We start from the raw sequence: 27,837 nt of genomic DNA, 5'->3' as shown, positions 1-27,837 counted from the left end.
ACGGAATCCACCATTATTCGGACCTAATTGAGGCTATTAACGAGCCAAAAATTCGCAGGTCTCGATTTTTTCAGTCCAACTTTTCCGATTAAAAGCCTCTCAACACGGCTGGTGTAAAATTGATTTCTGAGTCGTGTTAGTACACCTCGCAGTTGTTTAATCGAAAAACTTTCTTTTATTTATGGTTCGGAAAAATATCGCAGCGCCGGTTTCAAATATTAATTTTCAATTAAGAAAAAAGTGAATTTTTCCGAAAGTTTTGGCCGTAATTTAGCCGAAGCACATTAGAGTCTCTCGTACCGTAAAGTCGAGATAAAGAAAGTCATTTAAATTACAAAAACGTAAACAGAACACTGATATCGATGCAAATGCACCGTTCCCGAGTTTAGGAACAGATAAGGAAAATCCAGCCCGACTTTTGTCGAGTGTCCGAGTTTCTCTGGATTTTTATGCTCGGGATGTAAACAATGCCCGGTTACTCAACTCGAAAACTTCTATTTACTTCTGACTGCGCTCTCAAGAGTGCTAATTTATCGGGCCCTTAACGTCGAGGGCGTAAACATTAACGCAGACATTACGGGCATTATCTTTTAGTGATGGAATGATAAACGAAGTGCTCGTTCCACGAGAGAATCGCTCCGATCATGAAATATACAATCGAATAAAACAATTTTATCACTATTTCAATAAATTATTTCGGAACGAGTTTAAAAGATCTAATCGAGCGGACGCCGAAACGCAGTCAATTATTTCAACAAACCGCAAACAGATAAAAAATATTTGGCAAATTGTCAGCGCCACAATATGTGATTTTACAAACCGATAAATCGCTAAATCAACTACTGACATACTGAAAAAGATAAACACTTTTTCAAACGAATTCATTAGAGTTTTACTAGCAATCAAGGGTTTAATTTGGGCATGGAAATATGTTTACTTGGCTTAAAATTTCGACAAGTGCGTCTTGAGCAGTTCCCGAGAAAAGCCCAATTTGGCATGAATTGTTGGTAGCTAAAACACCAGCTCGTTTATCACAATTGTGTGCTTTGTATTTCCCGGCTTAATTCATTCTCGATTGAATATTCATACTGCAATCATCGTCATTCAAATCGAAACGAATAAAACCCTAAGCAAACCACAGTTTGGAAAAAATCCGCAACTAAAATGAATAATTAGAGTGTTAATGAAAAAGTGCGTTTTTCTCCCTTGTGCCGTTATTACAACCATCATTTCGCCGATTTGTCTCAATTCAAAACGGAGGTCCGGCCCGAATTAAAACCCTCTGGTGTTTTCAGCTCACAATGAGGGCCATTTCGTCGATCCTCAAATCATAATGTGGCGCAATTCCGGGCGGTGGGGTTTAGTTATGTAATTGGATTAAGTTTTGAAGTTTGAGGGATAACGAGAGCGATTTCCGGCGCTAATCCGTCACTCATGCAAGGAGAACGGTTCCGGGTAATAAATCCGCACACGGGCCTGTGTATCTGTCTGTGTTTGCGGATATTCAGTAAGCACGTGTTTGCGAAGAACGCACGCAAAACCGGCCGATACGAGTAACAGATGTCTCGAGTGCTGTTATAATTAATTGTGGCACAGTGTTTATGCAGACTAGGAACGATGTTTTGCCTTGTTCCGATAATCGGACCGCAGACCGTAAATTAATCAACGAAAAAGACGGGAAACTAACTTCAGGAGTTGCTGACTCGGTGCAGCGGATATAACTGACGCGGCAGAAACGACAATTAACATTTCGAGGGAGGTTGCAAGAGAGAAGAACGCGCGGAACGAGAAAGTCCGATCTTAACGACACTTCAGAGACAGATTGGGGGGTATTATGACTATTGAGGAGGTGCAAAAAATACAAAAGTTTAGATTGGTTACACCGGAAATGTTCCTTAAGAGCGCAAAGAAAGGAGCGCCACTTCCAAGCATCGCTGAAGAAAATCCCCACATACTTTGCGACTAAAAGTCCACAAATAACTAACATAAATAACACTTGTAGAAAAGACAGCTCTAGTGTACAGGCTGGTCCAGTCTTCTGTAGCTCAGTTAATGTTTAAGTTTTTGATATTTTGTCCATATTATTTATACTCTAGGACACATTTCAGAAAAATATTTTGATTATACAAGAAAAGTATGACGTCATTCAATCTAATTTTCCCAATTTAGCTAAAACTACAAACTTGGTAATTTTTAATACCTTAAAAACATCACAAATTTGGTAAATTTTTGGAGGAATTTTATCCATTTCCAGTCAAAAACGTGCTGAAAGTCATGAAAAAGATAAAAACAATTTTAATATTTTAGAATTTCAGATACGCGCGGTATCTTTTGATGAAATCTGGTAAAAATTAGAGAATCAAATTCAAAAAAAGTGGAAATGTTTTCTCGAGCTAATTTGGCGACTTTTGAACTGAATGTATTTGCGTTTTAGGTGAATTATTGCAATTATATAGTGTGTAATGATGATTTATTTAAAAAGTTTGTGTTAAAATATCTGCAAAACACGGTCAGTACCTGGGGCCTCGTGGCCTAGTGGTATAAGCGCCACTTACGACGCGGGAGGTCGGGGTTCGAACCCGGATCAGGTGTAAAAATTTTTCTGAGAAAAAAAGTGTAGAAAAGGTAAGTGAACAACACGTAAACAAAAATGAGAGAATGAGAAAACAATAGACGTATAAACGTAAAGCGGAGCACAAAATTGAGAGAAATATGAAAATAATGCGGCAAAAATGTAAAAGTATGTAAAGGCACCAAATTTAAACGTAACAGCACATTCTAATAAAGGGAAAATACCTTTTGTCTTTAGAGAAAAAGAGATGTGAGAGTCTAAAAATTTTTAGTTAACAAATTTGTTTAGGAAAGTTTCGAGAAACATTGTTAATAAAAATTATGGTCCTCGCAAATTCGGTAGAATTTGCGCAAGCCCATTATTTTTGACTAGAAAGTACACAAATTTGGTAATTTTTGAGAAATTATGTTCATTTTCGGTCAAAAACGTGCTGAGAGTCACAGAAAAGATAAAAACTATTTTAAAATTGTAGAATCAACTTATACGCCCGAGATCTTTTGATAGAATCTGGTAAAAAATTAGAGAATTAAAGTGAAAAAAAGTGAACGAAAATGTTTTCTCGAGCTAATTCGGCGACTTTTAAACTGAATGTATTTGCGTTTCAGGCGAATTATTGCAATTATATAGTTTGTAATGTTGATATATTTAAAAAGTTTGTGTTAAAATATCTGCAAAACACGGTCAGTACCTGGGGCCTCGTGGCCTAGTGGTATAAGCGCCACTTACGACGCGGGAGGTCGAGGGTTCGAACCCGGATCAGGTGTAAAAATTTTTCTGAGAAAAAAAGTGTAGAAAAGGTAAGTGAACAACACATAAACAAAAATGAGAGAATGAGAAAACAATAGACGTATAAACGTAAAGCGGAGCACAAAATTAAGAGAAATAAGAAAATAATGCGGCAAAAAAGTAAAAGTATGTAAAGGCACCAAATTTAAACGTAACAGCACATTCTAATAAAGGGAAAATACCTTTTGTCTTTAGAGAAAAAGAGATGTGAGAGTCTAAAAATTTTTAGTTAACTAAATTTGTTTAGTAAAGTTTCGAGAAACATTGTTAATAAAAATTATGGTCCTCGAAAATTCGGTAGAATTTGCGCAAGCCCACTATTTTTGACTAGAAAGTACACAAATTTGGTAATTTTTGAGAAATAATGTTCATTTTCGATCAAAAACGTGCTGAGAGTCACAGAAAAGATAAAAACTATTTTAAAATTGTAGAATCAACTTATACGTCCGGTATCTTTTGATGGAATCTGGTAAAAAATTAGAGAATTAAATTAAAAAAATGTTGAAGAAAATGTTTTTTCGAGCTAATTCGGCGACTTTTGAATTGAATGTATTTGCGTTTCAGGCGAATTATTGCAATTATATAGTTTGTAATGTTGATATATTTAAAAAGTTTGTGTTAAAATATCTGCAAAACACGGTCAGTACCTGGGGCCTCGTGGCCCAGTGGTATAAGCGCCACTTACGACGCGGGAGGTCGGGGGTTCGAACCCGGATCAGGTGTAAAAATTTTTCTGAGAAAAAAAGTGTAGAAAAGGTAAGTGAACAACTCGTAAACAAAAATGAGAGAATGAGAAAACAATAGACGTATAAACGTAAAGCGGAGCATAAAACTGAGAGAAATAAGAAAATAATGCGGCAAAAATGTAAAAGTATGTAAAGGCACCAAATTTAAACGTAACAGCACATTCTAATAAAGAGAAAATACCTTTTGTCTTTAGAGAAAAAGAGATGTGAGAGTCTAAAAATTTTTAGTTAACTAAATTTGTTTAGTAAAGTTTCGAGAAACATTGTTAATAAAAATTATGGTCCTCGAAAATTCGGTAGAATTTGCGCAAGCCCACTATTTTTGACTAGAAAGTACACAAATTTGGTAATTTTTGAAAAATTTTGTTCATTTTCGGTCAAAAACGTGCTGAGAGTCACAGAAAAGATAAAAACTATTTTAAAATTGTAGAATCAACTTATACGTCCGGTATCTTTTGATGGAATCTGGTAAAAAATTAGAGAATTAAATTGAAAAAAAGTTGAAGAAAGTGTTTTCTCGAGCTAATTCGGCAACTTTTGAGCTGAATATATTTGCGTTTTAGGTGAATTATTGCAATTATATAGTTTGTAATGTTGATTTATTTAAAAAGTTTGTGTTAAAATATCTGCAAAACACGGTCAGTACCTGGAGCCTCGTGGCCCAGTGGTATAAGCGCCACTTACGACGCGGGGGGTCGGGGGTTCGAACCCGGATCAGGTGTAAAAATTTTTCTGAGAAAAAAAGTGTAGAAAAGGTAAGTGAAACAAAACGTAAACAAAATTAGAGAATGAGAAAACACATAGACGTATAAACGTAAAGCGGAGCATAAAAATCAAAGAAATAAGAAAATAATGCGACAAAAATGTAAAAGTACGTAAAGGCGCCAAATTGTAAACGTACTTTTTGTTTTGAGAGAAAAAGAGATGAACGTAAAGGTGAAATAAACTTCAAACTTTAGTTGACTTACACGCCCGGGATCTTTTGATGGAATCTGGTGAAGAATTAGAGAATTAAAGTGAAAAAAAGTGTAAGAGAATGTTTTCTCGAGCTAATTCGGCGACTTTTGAACTGAATATATTTGCGTTTTAGGTGAATTATTGCAATTATATAGTTTGTAATGTTGATATATTTAAAAAGTTTGTGTTAAAATATCTGCAAAACACGGTCAGTACCTGGGGCCTCGTGGCCCAGTGGTATAAGCGCCACTTACGACGAGGGAGATCGGGGTTCGAACCCGGATCAGGTGTAAAAATTTTTCTGAGAAAAAAAGTGTAGAAAAGGTAAGTGAAACAACACAAGAACAAAAGTAAGAGATTGACAGAACGTATAAACGTAAAGCGGAGCATAAAACAGAGAAATAAGAAAATAATGTGGCAAAAATGTAAAAGTATGTAAAGGCGCCAAATTGTAAAAGTTAAAGGTAGAAATACTTTTTGTCAACTTCAGAGAAAAGAATGTGAACGTAACAGTGTAACATAACTTTCTTCCTAAATTATAAAGAAATGTCTCAAGCCCAATTCTTCATTCAGAACAAGAACTGAAGAAAGAAAAAAATAAAGTTTTTAGAGTAGCAATATTATTTTTGGAGTAAAGTCATAATAATAATTTTAATAGCATGCTATTGAATGGAATGTTATTGAGCTACAGAAGACGGAAGCTGAGCTGTATCTTGAGATAAAAAAAACTCTATTTGTTCTTGTCTTTACTGTTGCTATTACCGGTTAGTTACCCGATGACGAAGCAATGAAACAAAGTATATATACCTATTTTATTGACTCTTAATCGCAAATCAATATCTCGAGTAAACACAAAGGAAAAATAGCTCAAACAATCATCTAAGCGAAATTTTACGCGAGCTATATTTTTCAATTTATCTGAACCCGTGTATGTAAAAATTGAAATTTATTCTAAGCTACTTAAAACGTTTCACACAATCACTCTCGTCGGGGCAAATTCATTCATCTTAATTTTCCATAAGTCGAAAACAGTTTCTTCAATTACTTTAAAAAGGCGTTAGCTGCGAACTGTCTGTATTTTTTCTCCCGGTTGGAAGAAATGTTTCCAAGTCCATTTATTTCGTTATTAATTAAAATCTACCGGTTCATGAATCAATTACTTTCATCTAGATTAGGCCCTTGTCCGATTACAATCTCGCCGTGGATCCTCCGGGAAATCTCCGGCGATTTTTCCGGTAAACACCAGGAGCCCGGACAATGGCCGGTAATTGTCGATAAATCCCGTCCGCGAGACCTCGTGAATAAATCCGGAGGCAGATCGGTTCGATTACCGCGCGATCAAAGCACTGTTCGCAAATAGAGTGGAAATGAAGCGGTAATCGAGTCTGAAGAGGTCTTCAGGGAGTCGAAGAATTTTCCTCTCGTATCGTGACCCAGATACGTTTGCCGCAGAGCACCTGCTCCGGGCCGATTTTTCAGTGGCTAGCCTTCCAGTCATGAAACAATAAAGACGCCGTCATCCGGAGCTCCTTTGTGCTGCGGTCACAAACTTTGACAAATTCACGCTGTTGACAGAATGGGAGGAACCCAAGTTCTGGCAACTGAACGGGAAAAAACGGCCGCCACCAGTTGTCCTGCATTTGCATGAAGCGATCCAGCCCATCTGACGCACTCAAAGCGAAAAAGGACAATTATACCTATGTAAAAGCTCAGACTCGAGGGATTTGCCGAACTAGAACCGACTGAAAATAACTTTTCTTCTGGTTTGTTTTACACCGGAATCCGGTTTAATTTAGTTTCGTTTAAATATTCCGCTCGGCGCGAAAATATTTTGATTACGAAGAATGCTCATGAAATCGAGACGTACTGAAAGAAGCAAAAAATTGCATGAAGCAACTTTCAGGATGTTTTATTTCCCACACGAAATATTTAACTTGTTGTCGTAAACTAAAATGTTTATACTTTTATTAGCATCAATAACGCAAATGAGAAACGCTTATATTTTACGTCGAACTATTCCTAAATTTTACAAATATGGGAGACGTTCGCTGTTGATCCAATTTTTTACAACCATGAGATACTCGTATAATAACATCTTTGAAATGTATTCAGCCTCATTCCAATTTTTATTACTCTCTTCAATCTGCATGTCTTGTAAAATATTGTGTTTCGAATTGAGATACACAAAACTACAACAAAAGTAAAAGTTGTATTGACAAAAACGCTTTATTTCGGTATTTTTAACGGAAAATCCGAGACGCTTTCAGCCTGAAATACGCCCAGAAAAAATACAATCTGAAATGTCCAAAACCACTCTAATATCCCGTCTGTGTCACTACAAGTGTAAAGTTGGTAACAAAAATTCATGAGCCTGCCCTTACCTCAGCTCAGCGAAGCCTAACAGAGACACTTCTGCCAGGATATAGAGCAGCTTTAATCGTTTGAAGTGGAAACAAGTAGATAAAAAACAACAGTAAACTAAACCTCAATAATAGCTATTTATGGTACAAGTGAATAAAGATAATTTTTATCTGGGAAAAATAGCTTGAGGGGAAAAATTCCTCAATTTCCAACAAAACTGGCATTTGCCGTCACATATTTCAATTAATGAGAAAACACGTTTTTTAAACTGGTTCCTATGTAAAATTTTCTGCTGAATTCGAATCCAAAGTGCGATGTTCTGCTTGGAATTGCGTTCATTATAAAAAAAAAGGATTGAAAAAGCTTCTGAATAAAGCTAGAAACTTCTTTTTTTTTCGTCAATGAATGTGGATTCAAACGAATAAACAAAGTTTTAGATGACACAAAAAAAACTGAGAATTGCAGTTTTCTTGTAACGTTACATATTTGTGTAGTGAAAATTTTTTATCTTAAAGGACAGATCTATAATAGAAAGTTAACAGAAAGATCGCTGACATCATAGGCCAGTACCGCAAGTTCGTTTTAAGAGTTTATGATTTACAATTTCAAGTTAAAACAACAAAAACCTCTTTATTCCTAGGGGTCCACTGCAGAGCTAAAAATATTTTATTTTCTCTTTAATACTTATTGTTGAAAAGAAATAATTTTCGAAAAACACCAATTTTTTTCAGTTTTCAAAATTTTTTTCTGAATTAAATAAATCAAGGACTGCATTTTAAAACACTTTCTGCCCTACAGCCCGAATAGAAGAACGTGTCCTGTAAATAACTTTCAAAAGCGTTACTTACAACGGTTGTAAAACATCGAGAAAAATTGCTGAAATTCGACGCTAGCGTGGGTATTCTCCCTTTAACAGTAATAATGTGTTTGAGTAAGAAAATTGTAATTATTCCCAATAATGAGGCAAAGAATTCATGTTTTTTAATAATCATCAAATGTGTTATTTTGAAAAATCACGTTTCAAGTCCATATATTTGAGCTTCCTTAATAATATTTTTCGGCCTGTGGGCTTTTATCGTCGCAATTAAATTATTATCCGGATGCGTCATTTTTTAGTATTGGCGTCTCGAAAGTTTCCGCTTAATCTGAACCGACGTCTCGTGCTAATCTCGCAAAGCGACAAAAACTCCCCAAAAACCATCTCTCGTCGAAGTTGGTATCGTAATAGTCGGTTTGCCAACTATAACTATCGCCATTCCTAATTGTGCCTCGCAAATCCCCAACCTCGAGACAAATCGTCCTTAAGAAAAGGCTTAATGGGACAAGTTGCTCCGGCACTGTAAATGGAGTTAATTCGTTGTGTACGATGATCGAGAATAACACGATTTCGGGTCCGGGTTTCCAGTCGCTCCGGGTATTAGTATTCGAAAGGACGGATCGCCAATTTATTCCGCAAGATTTTATTGACTTTGAGGGAGTCGCAAACGTTGTAAAATCTTACATCTGATTATTCATAAAGTATTTATATGTGTAAATTACGGCGGGGATCCCGTATAAAGCGCCCGGAGACCAATTATCGGCACCGGAATGTCCCGGAATCGCTTAGCATAAAAAGTGATTGATGACGGTCGTCGAAAAATCTCACCTCGGCATGGACGCTGCCGAAAAAGTGACCTCGATAAGGCCAGAGTGCAACAACAAGGAGACATTAATTCCACTCAAACCGCAAATAAAAAGAGTCAATTCGAGCCATATCGGCGACGGGAAGTTTTATTGCTCGCAGAATTTTAACACTCTTGCTCCTCGAGAACCTCGATAAACTACCTGCGCTTTTATTTTGTCACCCGGAATCACCGGATTTATTTCTATTTCCGGTGTTTAGAGGCCTCGAGAGAGGCGCACTCCGGGCCGCAACACTCAATTTAACGGTGCCGCCTCTCCACCAACATTTTTTCCAGAATAAACATTTTTTCGCAGCCATTCTATTACAATAGTACGCAGCGAAACGTCATTTTATTTTTCACGCTAGAACCATTCAGGAACACATATTTCCTCCTGAACCATTTATTGTAAATTATTATTTTCGGTGCCAACCGTGAGACAAAAAATATCGAGGCATCCGAGCGAGAAACTGAATTGGAAGTGGCCCAATAACCTCCCCGATATTTCACACACTCTCACTAATTAGACCGCGAAAAATAATTTCACCGGGCGCCGGCTAATTTACCAATCTAAATGGAATTTCATAAAGTTTCAGCCGGAATTAAAAATCCGGTGTCTTCGCTGCTTTATTATGGAAATACATTCAAACATATGCGAGGCGAGTTAATTGGCCGTATTTTTCGCTCCCTCCTGTTTTTCGCCTCGCCCCTAAAGCGATAAATAATGCGGACAATTATCCTCCCTCTTATCGAAAATCACTTTGCCCTCCTTTTATTAAAATCACTCCGTCACGTGTGCCCCCATAACTCAAGCCGATGGCTCTAATCGGACAAGTTTTTGCGCAATTAAGTCGAACATATGAAAAGTAAATTGGACCGGAATGAGCTGGTTCAGCTAATAGTCGTCCTCGGTACTTTCGCGATTTATCTTCGCCCGGATTTATTAAATCCGATGAATAAAACGGACAGTTTCGGCTAAACCGGAGCGTTATTACGTCCAATATCTCCGGGACGCAACCATTAATAATTAAAAGAAAATCAGGCCCGATCTGTGCGCCTTTTTTTCCACGAGCAGCTTGCTCTTATTGTTTCCGGAACTTGATCCCGGAGTGCCTGCCGGAAACGGCCCTCTTGATGCAAATACTTTCCATAAACAATTTGGAAATGCGATATTAGTAGTTGGAGCGGGTAATTAATCTCAACAAAATGGGGAATAAAACGTCCGATTGCGGTTTAAAGTCAATAAAAATAAATCCTCCAAGCGCATTATTAAGTGTATCTGACACGAAACAAGTCCCACGAAATAAAGTATAAAGCGATAACAATAAAACACAACAAAGAAATCCATTAATTACCCAACACAGCCTAACCGGAGAGAAAACAGACCCGTCCTATTCATCGTCCCGGGTGACAAAAGGCCCCGAATGGTTGACTTCAGTAATCCCGGATAAACCGGGAATAACTTTTCAAAAGCGCGGAATAATTGGAAAAATATTCACGGAACATATAGAGGAACCGGAAAATTATTTCGCATCTTTGTCGCGGATCTCTCCAGGGTAATTGTTTTTTAACGGAACACTCCACATAAGCAACCCGGAGTGTGATGCTTTATAACCTAATGAACTAGTTTTCGCTCATTCATTTAGCATATTGAGCGCCGAACGCGGCGGTATTGTCGGAATTTGCGCCCCGTTTGAATTTTTATTGCCCCGGGCTCATCTCTGACGGAATACGCAAGAGGGCGTGGAAATTAATCCGTTCGAAAGTCGGAAAGAGTTGTTTTTACGAGCGGAACTTCTTAATCTCCCGTCCCGGAAAAATGCAAGTTTTTTAATTAAAAATAATCCGAGTAATTAGCGGAATGCATCGCCATCTGGGCGATTTTTGCGCACACCGTTCGATTCCTGTGTAATTAATTCGGAAAGTTGTTAATATCGCGGCTTAGCAGCCAAGTTTCCGGCCGGTTCCGGGCCGTACTTTCGTCATCTGTCATTCGGGTGACAGGCACACGGGAACTACACGAGACCCGTTCCTGATAAACTTATTAATTAATAAATTTAACAGAATCGCGCATCTTTCGTTAATTTATTAGCGCGGGCGGCGTCGACTCATCTTTGTTCCCGAAAGTATTCCAATTTGAAAGTTTCCGGGATAATTCCGGGACGGGAAAAGAAAGCCACATAAGCGCCGCGCACTCGCCCGGATTCCGCCGCAAATATGCATCGACCGGTGGTATAGACGACGAAAACGGCGCTCTCATTAAAGATCGCTCTCTTTGACAATTTGATTGACGTCGTACAAGAAAACCAATTTCAATATGACGCAGACCCCGGATATTGGACGTAAACGTGCAAAGGACTATTCGGGGTTTGATGCATTCGTGACTAGATTTTGTTAGAAACAAAGGGAATATGGCACGGGTTAAAGAGGCGACACAATGCTCTTCTTTTTCGCTCTGAGTGTTTGTTTTTAATTTGGCTTATGAGGAAAAATTTCAAAAGTTTGCCGCACACTAGCGCATAGAAATTACACAAAACCACATTTAAGGTCCGGTGGGATCTTCTACGAAAAAGCACGCTTTCTCAGACGAAAAATTTTAAATATTTATGCAATTATTACAACAGTGAAAGAGATAATGCAACAACGCAAATCATTAGAACGTAACATGTGATTAATGATTAATTTTAAGTGTTTGGATTATTCTCTCTGCGACTGTTTTACATTTTTTGTGCGAATAATTGTGTTTGGAAATTTAATTAAAACTGGTGTAAATTCATCGCTCCGAAACAAAAAGTAAAATAATTACAATATCAGGTATCGCATATAATAGACCCTTGGCTTGTAAACAAAGTAAAAATCGCCCTCTGACGTTAAATTAAATTCTCAAGTTTGTAATTAAGATTGATCGGTGTTGTCCCGGCGCATCCACCATTTTTTCACCAAAACTAAATTCAACTAATTTTGAAAATAATTGAGCAAATCAGAATTTTGGGGATCCTTCTTTAAATTTAAGCAAATTATATTCAGTCCGCTTTCCAATTTAAATTATGCCTATACCAGTTTGAAACCCTAAACCACTTCCGGGCTCTTGTTACGTTCCGCTGTTTTCGCTGCCTTTTTTCAAAAAATCTCGGTATCATATTCTCTCGGTAACGTTCCGAAGCTCTTTCAAGAAAATCCGGAAACATTTCATCAATTACTCCTAAATAAGGAGAGTATTTTCTTTCGGTTTTAAGTAGTGAAATGTGCACGTAGAAGCCATGGCGGTTGAGTCGATTAATTCCATCTAAAAATAGGAGAGTTGCTCGCTCACATTTTCTTTTTATTTGCTTTTAAAGTTTAATAGATTTCCTGTAAGTTTTCGGAGACGTTATAGTTATCAGACTTAATGATATCAAACACAAAGCAGCGTCTGTGCTCAAGCAACGTTGGAAAAAATGTGGGGGCTTATCGGTGTAATTACCGGCGAGAAAGCTTTCAGAAAGCATCGAAGTTTTGTTTTCGCTAATTAATCGCGCCGTCTCGGCGCAAAAACCTAATCACGATCTCGTCCGATTATAAATGAATGTGTTTTTATTTCTCGTCGCGTCTTATTTTTTTTAATTTCGCTTGAGGGAATCTTTATATATGGCAGCGCCGCGCCATGGAATACCAATTATATTAGAAAATACAGTCGGAATTCTCCCGACGAATGTGATAATATCGGCGAACGACCCCGACAATATTGCAAATTTCAATTTCATCCGATCTACAATTCCACAGTGTCGCATCACGGTGTCTTGCCTTTTTTTATCGACCGCTGCCTCCTGATGAGCGAATTTATGATTTTATAATCGCAATTTTCCGCCTCACTAAGCGATCATTTTCGCCGGATTACCATACAAGCGTTCTCGCGCGGAAAATCCGCTCTCTCTCCACAATTAGTCAAAAATTTTCGCATCTCGAAGATAAATCCCGGCACTGCATCATTTGCATATGTCGCCCTGCTGCTGTCATCAGATAAGAGTAAACATTGTGTCGGAGTCGATTTAGCAACTTTGTTACGGTGCACTTGCCATGCACGACACACCCACGCTGCGAATAAAAAATAACCCGGACCACTCTGGAAATTATCAACGAATTTATTTCAAGGGAACGAAATGGAACGAGGCACGTCCTCCAATTTTTGTATGTCAGAATATTGACAAAATCCACCCTAGTACGTGTCTTTTGTGGCTTTGCACTGAAATTTATTAGTTCCTAGTGGCAGTGTTCGCTTGTTACGCCTAATTTAACTTGTTGCTTTCAAACCGCGCCACGAACGGACGAGACGCGTATTGAAATTGGCTTTCTTGCAAGAAACGAGACGTCAATCAGATTGTCAAGGGGATGCCTCTAATGAGAACGACGCCGCAATTTTTACCATTCAAATTAATTGCCTGCAACCGGACCAGTTTTCTATTTGCAACCAACCCAATTTCCCATTCAATTGCTTATTTTTGTTGATAACATTTCTTGGCGCACAAAATATTGAAAAAATCATGTTCCACAAACGTAAAAATAACGCAAAAAATTAGGTTAAAAAAACGTTACATTTAACGTTAAATCAACGCAAAAAATTACGTTATTTCTACGTAAAATATTAACGTTTTATTAAATAACTATTTAAACGAATTTGTAACGCAAGAATGTAACGTAAAATTATAGAAAATATAAAACCAGTAATCAACGTCAACAAGCGACCTTTTTAAAAAGCTTTAGGGTAATTATGTCCTTTTCGGCGCTAATTGGTTCAGCACTGCACTTTTGCTTGATTTCCAACTTTTCGATGTTATTTAAAAATTTTAAAATAAATGCAATAGTAAAAAGTATTTTTTAAACGTTAATTATACGTTTAAAACAAACGTTAGTAAATACGATTATTAATAATAACGTCAAACTTCTTTTAAGTTTTTAACGTAAGACATACTTTGAACGTTAAAAATTGGTAAAAAGATGGTTTTTAAACTACGTATCATAAAAGTTAAAAAAACGTAATCATACAACCAAATAACAACGTTGTAAATTTCAACGTATGGCGTTATAGCAACTGTTAAAAAACGTTAAAAAAACGTTAAATCGTAAAACGTAAAATCTACGTCTGTGTGCTTAGTGGAAACACAGTCATTAATATTTAAAAACTAATACACATTGGATGTCCATATACTCCTGTGTTACGCCCCTGGGTGGAATAGTCTTCCTCTGTGCTAATCTCGTCATAAGCGTGCTGAAAAGTTTCGCCACTTTTTTCCCTTTTAGCAAGAGACGAAAATTCCTGGCAAAATGCTTCCCGAGTTTCCTCTCGTTGGAAAGTTTTATTCCGCGCGAAAAAAATCGTTTTCGAGGAAAACTGGCGCGCTAAGCTCAGTCAATTAGTTCCGGTGTACGATATTTAACCATCTGTGAGATGAAATAAGCGTCTGTGGGCAGTTAATTTCAATTTTAGTCCCAGGGAATCGTCAGGTAATCGTGTGCGAACTGTTTCCCTCTGTACCATCAATCATAGTAAATGAAATGTCGAATGGGCCTCTCATGTAGTCTACGACTGTATGAAGGGTTGAAATCCCCGAGGAAACATTTCCGAAATAAAGTGCTGGCGGAACGTGGCCGGCCTTTGGAAAGCAAACTCGCGTTGAAGAGGTGCTTTAACGATAAATAGTGACATTATTTGGCGGTAGAAGGTTGGATGTGGGCCAGGTGAACGAGTGCTAATGCGGCCAAGACAAGCTCCGTCGACAGCAAAACAAACAAAAGCCAAAGAAATAAATATTTTATCATGAAAACATATCAGGTTAAAAGCTGGAATTCGCGCGAGGAAAGTAATTAAACTACCACCGGAAACCCAATTTATGAAGATTCTTTCGCAAGATCTCTTGACCTAGCTAATCTTTCTAAATTAAATTGTACGTATTTAAAGCAGAAAAACGAAACAGCGCCGAGGTGAAGCCACTGATTTCATTTAGATCCGGAGTTAACCTGACTTCGACCCTCTTTCACATATTTAAATTAGCCGTATTAGAGCGGAGCGCTACGGCTCGACTCACCGAGACAGTTTTAATAAAAACACATTTCAAAAACATTTTATTCTAATGAAATTTCAATTTTTACACCAAAATCACTGGATGGAAAATTTCAGCGAGAACAAGTCGACCGACGAAAATTTACGCCAAGTCGGGTCTTTTTTAAAACTCGACTGAATCGAATCGCTTGTCGCTGGAGGGAAAAGTTGCAGAAAAACAAAAGGCGGCAAACGCGAAACGACTCAACAAAAAATCCCTATTCACCCCTGCATTTAATACCTCTATCTGATGTGACTCCAGTTAAAGTGCACATTAGCTGTAACAAACAATATCCAAGTTTTTTTAATTCACTTTAAAAATTGAGGTAATTTATTGGATTCTAAAATGTACATACAAAATACTGACGTACTACAACTGTAGAATATTCTGGTAGTTTGGAAAATCAAAATCGGTAATTGATTACTAATATTACTTTTCTTATTTCTTACGTTATTAAACAAAACCAAGAATTTTTAATTTCCACTGTCTAATTTTAATATTGTTAAAGTCTTTGATAATTAAAACCTGTCTGAATAAATTTTTTAGAGCTATTTTCACACATATAATTTTTTTGTCCCGTCCGTCATGTGTAGACAAAAAGTACATTAATCAGTTTTGTGGTTTCAAAAGATTCAACAAGTTCCACCTTCTACTTTAAAAATAGTTGTTGGAATTAGTGCCTTTAAAATAATTAAAACGAATGTTCAACGATAAAAACGTAAGGTCTTTTTTATGTCCCGTCCGTCATCAATCTATATTTTTTTCTTCTGCTCGTATTTCAAATTTTTAAAATATGACTCTAATTGTAAATTGCAAATAATTTGACTGGTACTAAGTTCTTATAAAAAACAATTTCAACAAAACATACAAAAACTATTAAAAATATTTCCTTCAAACACCATGTATTGTGTGATTACGGAAAATATGACTGACTAGTTCTCCTAAAATTGTGTTCATTACAAATAGTTTTTCTTGTGTCCTTGTTTTTTCCTTCATTTTTGCATCAGACAACTTCAATTAGAAAAATAACTTTAAAAAGACTTGTCATTTTTAAAAAAAAATTATCCCAGCGCATCCACCATTTTTTCAAAAATTTCAAAATATGACTAATTGTAGGTTGCCAATAATTTGATTGGTACTAAGTTCTTATAAAAAACAATTTCAACAAAACATACAAAAACTATTAAAAATATTCCTTTCAAACACTATGTGATTACGAAAAATATGACTAGTCCTCCTAAAATTGTGTTCATTCCAAATAGTTTTTCTTGTTTCCATTGTTTCCATTTTCGTATCAGACAACTTCAATTAGAAGAATAACTTTAAATACACTTGTCATTAAAAAATATCCCGGCGCATCCACCATTTTTTCAAAATTTCAAAATGTGACTCTAATTGTAGGTTGCAAATAATTTGACGGGCACTAAGTTCTTCTAAAGAACAATTCACTTCTACTGATACTGTTCGTAAAAACTAAAAATAAAGTCTAAAAATTTGTGCAGAGTGTCCCGTCCATTAAAATAAAATGGTTTTTTAATAAATTATTGTTTCCCTCCGATAGATACACCAATTTTCGTCTAAATGAGAGTTCTGGCGTGGCACTGTATAATTCTGCTTACAGATTTAAAAATCCCATTTAATTTTATGTCGAAAGCTCGTCTTTCCAGTCACGTCCTGGCAGAATCTGACTCTTGAACTATAAAAATTACAATAAAATTAGGTTTGGTTTTATTTAAAACACTCGATGTGGCCGTAAATAGGGAATGGCCTCCTTAGATAACTCCCCATATCCGTCGTGAAAAATTTCCAGGTCGTGCATTAAAGGTGCAAGCGTCTAAATATTCGTGAAAAAAGCTTGTTTATGTAGCCGCATAGCGTGATTTATGCCAGTTTTATCTCATCGTAGCAGTTCTTTTCGGGTCAGCGACGTGCATCCATTGCACAAAACCGCATTAGCCCGGCCTTTGGCTCATCGACCGGCTTGCATTGTGCAAATTGATCTATAATATTCGTCATAGACATAAATTGACTTGACATAATCACAAACAGATGCTCCGCTAATAAATCGTCGGCCGCATAGCGGCTGTCCTTGCCGCATATATGAGGTGTTGAACATTAATCGTCGCTAAAAACGAGATAATGGCCGCGTCCCGAAATTAATTCCTTAATGGAGGAGGAAATTCGGCACGTTCTGAATTATCCCGGCATACGCCAGATGCAGCGTGTCCCCGGAGTTTAAAAATATATTTTAAATTAAGTTAGGGAAGTGTGATATATCTGTTGTGTTTTGAAGTTGGAGGCGATGTTGCTTTTTCGGCGATGATAAATCTCGGGATGCAGTTCGCCCTAAACTCGCTCCTAACTGAGAATTAATTTTGTTGGGTGAAGTTTTCCGATGTCTCGCCTTCTGAATTATTATTGTTTCAGCCGATGCTTTCTTCTATTTGCGGAGACGCAAGTGCCCGGATAAATCCGGACGCGACATACCCGGAATCGATTGGGCAAACAGAAGGAACTTTTACATAAATCTGCATTAAACGAAAGATAACACACCTACCGAGTTTACGAGCGAACTTCCACTCAGATTTAGACGGCTTAACCGTACCGAAATTAACTAGATTATTATCTCGCTGGGCCAACCGGCGCGACACATAACGACCAATTAAAAACTCCCAGGTGCCCTAATAGAAATCGCCGATTCATCATCATTTGTACGGATTTTAATCACGATGAATTATTCATGCATTTTCCTCCAGATTTTTAACAGCAACCGGAGGATAGAAGATGTCACTTCGGTGTCAAAGGTGTGACAAGGGTCCAGAAATTGTTTGAGAACTTTATAGACGAGCCCCGGCAACTTTTAATAATAAAAAAGAACAAATAAATAACGTCGGGATCGAACGAAATTAAGACACAAATCGACGAAAGGCAAGAATTTTCAAGGCGCCAAAGCGGAACGCTAAGCCCTTTGTTGGCACAATTAGCAAAATACTTGACGCTAAAATACAAAGTGGCAGCGGTAGGTCTGTCCGTGTTATGATTTAAACGTAATAAAATAACGGACAATAAACGCTCAAAGAGATGGAAATTTTCAACGAGCTTGTGTTCCAACACAAGTGAAAAAATATCAAACAGAAATAATTTAACACAAACCTTGCCAACTTTTTACAAACTGATCAAAGAAAATGCAGTTCGAACCGAAAAAACTACACCTTCTTTTCGGGCGGCATTAAAAGTGCATTTGTCCTCCTTGTTCGCTAACTCCATTAGCGGAGATCAAAGAAAATGTGATCAACGGAATATAAAAATCATACTCTAAATATTACTGCATTAAATAAGTGGTTTATTTATTATTCAACGAGCGTCTAATAAGTGCAAAAAATATTCGGACAGATTTTAATAATTAAGAACTTTAACAATATCAAAATAAAAAATTCCAGGCCCTGTTGTCAAGTCTTTTAGTTATTGCCAACAAGGTAAATGTCAAAACCCAATGAATTACTCAATTTAAATGATTATCCTCTCCCATTTTAAATCCACAATTTTTTTTAATAGGTAACTATTAAAAAAAAACAAACGCATGTTTAGTTCTCTCTCTCTGCGAAATTTTTAAAGAAACAATTTTCCCAAAGTAGTAAAAAAATCTTCAGTCTTGGCCATAAAAACTAAGCCCTTGTCATATTAGCTCGAGAAAATAAAATCAAAAGAAGGGAATAACACAGTCAAGCACCCCATTAAAATAGCAAAATTTATCTCGGACAATTTTCGCAAATTTCCCGCGCCCCGGCTTTATTAGCGATTTATTAGCGGCATTTGGCAATAAAAATGTGTCTGCGTCCGGATTTATGTTCGAATATTGGATGCAAATGGGTTAGGGTCGGAACTGATTGTGCGGTAACGAACCAAGCCGGAAGATCGTGTCATATTTCCTGGTAAAAACCAAAGATCGAACAAATAAACCGCTCCTGTACGGAGCCACTCGAGTGCGCTCGCAGATGTCTGAGTAATTTCCCAGGGATTAGAGGCACACTTTTCCGAATTGCGCCTTAAAAATTTTATATTTCATCCCGGAGTGGCACAGTTTCGCGCTGCATGCCGCGAATGCTCAACGACCGCTTTTAATAATGGATAATAAGAACTATTCAAATGGAGCAACGTCCATTATTAATATGGCTGCGGAAACGGAACGTCTTACGAGATTATCAAATTCGATTAAATCCGGAGCGATTGTTACACGAGTTTCGAGTGCTTCCAGACAAGAAGTTAAACACGACTCCGGGATGTTTGCCTACCCGAAGATGTGGCGCAACTTTTCCACTTGAAACTAACCGGAAAAAATGACGTTAGGACTAAACCGCACAAATCGGCACATTAAAATAAAAGTTCCCGTTTCGTAATACACAATTCTTGACTTAAAAACTTTGCCGACTTTATTAATCATTCAAACGAAGTTATTCGAAAGTTTGCGGTTTGAAACTCTTCTGGTCGAAGAACTCGACTACAAATAAGATCCCGACCGTCTATTTTATCGCTTTATAACCCTTGTTCAACTTTACTCCGATAATTAGCTGTACATTTCGCCAAATAATAAACACAATAATGGAGAACATGGGATTTTACAATTTCGTACAAATATTTGACGGCGTCTCGCAGTCAATACGAAATGTTTTCTGCTAACACACCAGGAATTTTCATTTAAACGAACTCGAAAGACATTCACGGAAAATTATGCGCGATGCATGGATATTATCTTTTGTACACACGTTCGATGTGAAAAAGCACCAAAAATGGAAAAACAACAAGCGACTTTTAAGTATAAACAGGTTGCGCTAAGGGCCTTTAAGAATAAGGCACCAGCTGCTGCACTCTCTTATTGAACTATTGTGCAAAGATAGTAAAAAGTAACACGACAACACCCCTGTCACAAAATAAGTAGCGACTCTCCCAACAAACTATCGTTCCAAGCCCGTTTTTTGTTAATTACAAAAAATATGCAAATCCCCTGAAATTGTGTTCATTAGAAATGTAGTTTTTCTTATTTCCATTGTTTTTTAAATTGATTTTACATCAAACAAGTCTAACTAAATGAATAACTTTAAATACACTTAGTAATAAAAAATTCCCCCGGCGCATCCACCATTTTTGCACATATAAAAAATCACCAAAAATAAAAAACAAGTTAAACGAAACACCTACCATATATTACTAAACTATTGATTAAAGATAGTCAAAAAGCCTTACTACTTTGACAAAACTCTTGAATTAAAATCTTATCACTTGGTCCCATATGATAAACAAAAAATGTAATTTCCTTAATACCAGTAATACGTAATATGTATTGAAAAACATGGCTAAATCCTTTAAAATTATGTTATAAAGTTAACTTTATAAGTTCAGTCATTCAAGACTTCCATTATTTTTTAATTAATTTTTCATCAGATAACTCTAGTTAAAAGAATAAATTTAAATAAACTTATTTTAACAAAAATTCTCCCAGCGCATCCACCATACTTGTATTTGAACCCAATTGTAAGTTTTTCGACAAAACATACAAAAACTATAAAAAATATTCCCTTCAAACACTATGTGATTACGAAAAATATGGCTAGTCCTCCTGAAATTGTGTTCATTACCAATAATTTTTCTTATTTCCATTGTTTTTCAATTCATTTTTGCATCAAACAACTCCAATTAGAAGAATAACTTTAAATACACTTATTATTAATAATTTTCCCGGCGCATCCACCATTTTTGCACATATACAAAACGCCAAAAATTAAAAAACAAGTTAAGTAACTCTTACCTTTGAACAGAAAATCTGCTACATTTATTACTAAACTATTGGTTAAAGAATGTAAAAAAGCCTTAAAATATTCTTAACTACTGTTGGCAATAAACTTGAATTAAAATCTTATCACTTGGTCCCATAAATTGAACAAAAAATTTAATTGCTTTTAAAACCTGTAATACGTAGTGTGTATTGAAAAACATGGCTAATTTCCTTAAAATTATGTTATAAAGTTAGCTTTATAAATCCAGAATTTCATGACTTCCATTACTTTTTAATTAATTTTGCATGAGATAACTCTAATTAAAAGAATAAATTCAAATAAACTTATTTTAACAAAAATTCTACCGGCGCATCCACCATACTTGTATTTTAACTAAATTGTAAGTTTTTCAACAAAACCCATTTCAAAACTATTGAAAATAATCCCTTCAAACACCACGCTTGTTATGTACAAATCACCAAAAATTAAAAAACACGTTTACTGACTTTTAGCTTTGAACAGGTTGCACAAAGAACCTTTTATGAAGTGAATACAAGCAGCTGCCATATTTCATTACTAACGTTTTGCGCAAAGGTGGTAAAAAGTAAAAAATATGAAACACGTAAAGTGTGTAATTAAAACAAGTGCAGTTTTAAATTTGAAGCTCGATTCTTTAACCATTGCTTTAATTTAAAGATTGGTTAGTGTGTTCTGTCAATGATTTTCAGTGTCCTTCGAGTCTTTCACTGAGCTGCGATCCATCGTAATCCCCGTTTACCCAAAGTATTAGAATTCGTGAGTGATGGACGAGCTCGGTGACATACGAGGGCACCAAGTCGAAAGTATCATAAGTAATGGACCGAGTTTTCGTCGGCATCTCTATATCTATTTTCTTATAATACATCTGTCAGCATGTCGGCAAGTTCGGCAACAATGACAAATGCACTTCACAAAGCTCCCAACTTTAATCACATCTGCAATTACTTGATTGTTCCCTCGGAGACAAAGAATCCATTATTAAGCCCCCTTCCGATAAAAACCACAAGTTGTTCGCCCCACAACAGCGATTGCATTAATACTGGAACAAAGTCGACGCAGCTCGTGTGAATTTTTCACGAGTCGTTGAAAATTTCATCGGTGGCATCTCTTCAACAATGACAGCCCAACCGGTCGATCGAGCATTAGTTCCGCGAAGAAAACCCGATTTTAGAGACGTAATCCGATTGCAGCACTTGGATTCGACCTCGGCGGCTTTTTTACGTCGTAATTAACGAAAATAGGGCTTTAAGCGACGCGAAACGAAGAAAAAATCGAGACAAGTTGCAAACAACGAAAGCTTAAAATCTTTGATCCCTCCCATTGTAATTTGCCATGATTACATTTGAAATTTTCAAGAGCGGGACGCTTTGACATTAAATGTTATTATCGGAGTTTCGGTTCGATGGAGAGCTTTAGAGGTACGCGATGCGGAGGCTCGTTGATCACACTTCATCAGAAGACGAAAGCTTACATAAATAGCCTTAACTGCCACGCAAAAACGACGAGAGACTCACATTTGCAAAGTCGAAAATTCGACTGCACCGAGGTGATTAAATTCCGCAAACAAAACGAAACGACGCGGATCTTGTAATTTTTGCCAACTTTAAGCAATTGGCTTGTAATAGAATGCAGCAGCTGCTCGTGTTCACTTCATAAAGGCCCTTTGTGCAACCCGCTCGGTTTTTAACTTTTATTTATAGAAAATTTCAATTTTAATACAAACAAAACTAGCAACCACACGGTCAAAAGTCTGGACGGTTTTTTCCCCAGCGCACTTTATCTTCCAATTAGCTCCCGGGTCTCAAGGTTTGGTTACGTTCCGCTAACCGATAAGCGTCCCGTAGAATTAATACCTGCTCGTGCTACATTAAACAGCGAAATAATTGGGTGCTATGGCAAACGGCTTAATTAAATGAGGGAATTTCATGGTTGGACTAATTAAGAAGCAACTTTCCCGTGCTCCTGATGCGATTATGATTAGATCAAAGAAAAAAAACTCATTCTACATACATTCCCCCGAGAGTCGCTACTAATTTTAATTCACTCTTCGCGACTTTGTCTACAGGCGCAAAAATCATACAACACGCCATAAATCACATATTCATGAATTTACACAGCGTTCTTTTTTGCCATGTGGAGTTATTTACGACGTTCTTGGATATTTTCCTGTTAACATTCCAGAAATACCGCATAAAAGTCGCGATTTTAAACGTTCAGCCGGAAAATGCGAATAACAACGGACGAATGCGAGATATTTCCCGGCATTTCCACCCCACACCTGTCACCGAAAAACAAAAAACAACGAGCGTAAGAACTTTATTTTTCTACGCTGTTGGCAATTCCAACAGCGACTGTCTGTGCCCGGTGGTAAAATAGTATGCAGTATAATCTCCCATAAGCGGACACCGACCGATTTTGTCCGGTTAATGGAGGTGTCCTTTGTCTAGTTTATACCACATATTACTAAACAATTGGTTAAAGATAGTAAAAAAGCCTTACTACTTTTGACAAAAATCTTGAATTATAATCTTATCACTTGAACGATTGAACGAAAATTGTAATTTCCCTAACACCAGTAATACTTAGTGTGTATTGCAAAACATGGCTGAATCCTTTAAAATTATGTTAAAAAGTTAACTTTATAAATCTAGTCATTCATAACTTCCATTATTTTTTAATTAATTTTTCATCAGATAGCTCTAGTTAAAAGAATAAATTGAAATAAACTTATTTTACCAAAAATGCTCGAGGCGCATCCACCATACTTGTATTTGAACTCAATTGTAAAAGTCATTCAACAAAATATACAAAACGTATTAAAAATATTCCCTTTAAACACCATGTATTTTATGTGATTACGAAAAATATAAGTAGTCCTCCTGAAATTGTGTTCATTACAAATAGTTTTTCTTGTTTCGATTGTTTATTAATTCATTTTTGCATCAAACAACTCCAATTAGAAGAATAACTTTAAATACAATAATTATTAATAATTCTCCCGGCGCATCCACCATTTTTGCACATATAAAAACCAACAAAAATTAAAAAACAAGTTAAGTTGCTGTTACCTTTGAACAAAAAAGCTGCTACATTTATTACTAAGCTATTGGTTAAAGACTATAAAAAAGGCTTAAAGCCACACCTGTCACCGAAAAACAAAAAACAACGAGCGTAAGAACTTTATTTTTCTGGGCTGTAGGCAATTCCAACAGCGAATGTCTGTGGCCAGTGGTAAAATAGTATACAGTATAATCTCCCATAAGCGGACACCGACCGATTTTGTCCGGTTAATGGAGGTGTCCTCTTAAGAGAAATACTAATTTATACATATACATAAAATTTAAGAATGTTATCCTAGTACTAAGAAAGAATTGCCTCGCGTGCATAATATGTTAGAAACAAAAGACAGTGGAGAATGGCGGCGCTTCTAGCCCGAATCGTTCATTACATTTAACTGCGCGAAAATAAATTTCTTTCTTCCGGATCGTTCGTTTTCAATTTAGCACACCTGAATTGGAATTTTTAAAATATGAAACACGTTTTTGTCGGAATTAATTACACTTGCCTAGACATGCAACAAACATATGAAAATTCTTCCTTTTTTCATCGCTTATTTACTCGCTCACAAATATCGCCGAAAAGAAAACAAAACAAATGGAAAAATAAAGCGCTCGGGCCGTATTTACTGCATATAATTCAATATAAATTTATTTGACAACATGAAATATGAAACCAGAAAGAGATATATCACGTTGTCGGCCAAGAAAACATTTACAGACGTTTATATGAAATCTGGAAACGGCTGAAAAAACCAACACCCCGCCATTATATTCAAATTATTTATCCCCAAGCGAAGAGATAATTAAAACTAGCCATGATAGACGACCCACATAACTAATTTCCAACATTTCGCCCTAATAAAGTATCGTTAGAGGCTCTTAATTACGCCGAGTTGCTTACACACTTAACTAGATGGCGGTGCCGGATACACACTAGATTTTATTCACCGGTGCTGGATTTACGAGCAGCAGTAAATAAACCGCGCCGTAAATCGCAACTAAAATCATAACGAAACGAAAAACACAAGACCCTAAACTAGACAAACAAAGCACGATCGCATACAGTCACTCCAAACTTAATTAACTACCATCAACAATGTAATAACCAGTAATTAGAGATGTAATTACGCACAGTAAATTCGCCAAACAACCGATAAATCTACTCTCCAACAGTCGCCCCCGAATTTTTGCCCAACTTCGACCCGGGAGCCAACGAGAACAAATTAAAGAAAAACGTTAACAAACCAAAAATATCAAGTTACTGGTAGGCAGTTATGACGTCATAATTTCAACTTTAAATGAGAATAACTTGAGTTAGGGAGCAGATACAGAGAAACGGTTTTCACCACCGTAACAAGCGTTTTAAGGTAACGTTGTCTTTTAAGTTACCATTGCACACTTATTTAAATTTAAGTAACAGTAGTGATATTTTTTTCAAATTCGAATTCAGAGTAGGTAAGAGAGACTTTGATATGTTTTTTCATACGTTATTTTTAAAATTTGTTTTTAATTTTTCTAAGTTAAAATTAAATATTAATGAAAAAATGTGAGATTAACCCAGGGGCTCTCACAACAATAATCCGGCCCTGGTGCCGAAACGAAAATTAAACGTGTGCGAGACGAGGCCTCGAGGGACTGTTAATTTACCGTCAAATTTGAGTTTAACTTTTTCGGTGTGTAATTATAAAGCTGGAAAAGTTATGCAATTCGGATTACGTAAAGGGCGGCTTCGATTCTGGCGCTCACTATCGGTTCATTAACATATGAACTGACGTAATCAAGTCGAAACGGCGCCGAGACGCTACACAGATGTAAATTCCGAGCGAAGGCAGGTGTAGAGTCAGCAAAAATCGCTAACAATGGCCGAGCTCAACATGCCACCATATTAATATCGGTATAGACGTGCCGGAAGGCGTCTGCCGAGAAGAAGGAGCAACGAAAGACGATAATGGCGATGAAATTAAGACGATTACACGAAATTACAGACGTTTTAATAACAACTCACGGAAATTTACGGAGATAGCGGCCCCAAATTTGATTTTTGGGGCGATAAGAAGCAGATCCGAAATTTATTTTTCGTGAGATGAAACGTAATCTAAACTGGGGAGATGTTATTATTTCGAACAAACAATTAATTAAGGTGAGCCGTATCGACCGGTAAATCCCCCATTCCCCCCGCGGGCCCTAATGGCAAGACAATTTAACCATCTAATTACTCGTCAAGACCTGCATGAATTGCTAAGTCCCTCGCGCGTCGTCTTAGCGCTAATGTTCTCCGCTAACACCTCAGGTAATCCGCCCTCTAAACCCCAAAAAACTCACCGGAGTTGGGCTGACTGTCGCTGTTGGGTCTGGCAGACGGGGCGCCATCTCGCGCCTCCACCTCCAACGCGTACGCCCCTTGCTTCTCCCTGTCGAAAACGATCTTGGTGAAGACTTCCCCCGTCTCCTTGTTGATCTCGAAAAAGTCCTTGCCCTCGTTCCGGGGCGAATCCACGATGTAGTAGTACACCTGAGAATGGAAACGTTTCGCTTTAATGTTTTTTAAAAGGACGAGATGAAAGAGATGGGGGGCGGATTCACTTTTGCTCAGACAACTCGGAAATATGGCCGCATTTAAAAGCAAACAACGAGAGGGGAATGATTGGCAAGCGACTATCGAGGAAAAGATTTTCTTGAGAGTTTTTGAAAGGGAAATGTGACACCGAATAATAAATAGCAACCCCAAAGCTGATTTTGGAGCTTTTAAAACTGTTTTTTTCTGTGTGTTTGCAGGGAAAAAATTAATTGGTTGAGTTAACGAGTGGTGACCTGGTGGCGTTAAAAATATCGCAAATAAATGGAAAATACAGTTATTCAACTCAAACAAACTTGCATAAAGTTAAATTAATATCAAACAAAAAATATATTACCTTCTTATTAAGCAAACTCTCGTAATTCTGCAAAACCCACGCTTGAAAAATATTTTCGAGGTGGTTAAAAATAATAATAATAATAATAATAATGACAATAATAAAAACCCCAATAAAAAAAAATAAAAAGAAAGCTTATGTTTTTTACTTTTACTGCATTTTTAGATTACTCGAGTTATTTTAAGAGAAGTCATCTTCAAAATATTTAGGGCAGGTTTACTGAATTCGAGATTAACTCAACATTTGACAAGACATTTCAAATGACAAGAATCAGTTTAATCTTGAATTAAAATTTAATTTTGCATTCTGTAAATCGACCCTTAAGGTTTAAAAAAAATTGCTTCTCGATAACTCGATAACGATAACTCTGTCGTTTCAAAAATTTTAAAAACCATTTTCTTTGTTATTTTTAAACCTAAAAAAAATTTTTTTTTAAAGTTTGCTGAACTTCAAACATCCACAACTCAAAAATTTTTAAATAAAATGCCACAAATTTTATTTCACTACATGGTAGAGAATTTAATTCTTTAATTTAATTCTTCTTCTCTTTATTAACATTTCCTGTTACTTATGTTTAACAGTTTTCAATTTTTTTTTGTTAGCACTTAGAAATTTATATGCCATAGCTCTTTTCGCAGAGATTTATATAGAGATATCAGTAAAATTATAAGAAATAACAAATCTAAATTCAATAAATTAATTTTGTTTTAACGGAAAGAAAAACAAAAGATTGAAAAGAACTTATCGTTTATTCAATGAGAAAAGTTTCTTTGTCAGACTGTGCAAAAATGTCTGAGGCTAGAAAGAAATTTCCGGCAATGTCAAAGAAAACCAACATAACTTGAAAATTATCAGCTAAAATCACAGATACGTATAGCGAATGCTAATACAGATCT

General features: G+C 36.5%; 1 protein-coding gene across 11 annotated transcripts in view; it reads right to left on the bottom strand.

The window, feature by feature from the left end:
• CadN (Cadherin-N) overlaps nucleotides 1-27,837 on the bottom strand; it is a 171,907-nt gene that overhangs the window by 88,736 nt on the left and 55,334 nt on the right. For all 11 annotated transcript variants that reach the window (XM_008195795.3, XM_008195801.3, XM_008195794.3 and 8 more), the window contains one exon: nucleotides 26,352-26,541. In XM_008195795.3, coding sequence (XP_008194017.1) covers nucleotides 26,352-26,541 — 190 coding nt within the window. The remainder of the gene's footprint in view (nucleotides 1-26,351; nucleotides 26,542-27,837) is intronic.

Source organism: Tribolium castaneum, chromosome 5, assembly GCF_031307605.1.
Source record: "Tribolium castaneum strain GA2 chromosome 5, icTriCast1.1, whole genome shotgun sequence".
Taxonomy (NCBI): domain Eukaryota; kingdom Metazoa; phylum Arthropoda; class Insecta; order Coleoptera; family Tenebrionidae; genus Tribolium; species Tribolium castaneum.
Note: the sequence above shows the minus strand (reverse complement) of the source record. Positions and strands in the feature narration are given on the sequence as shown.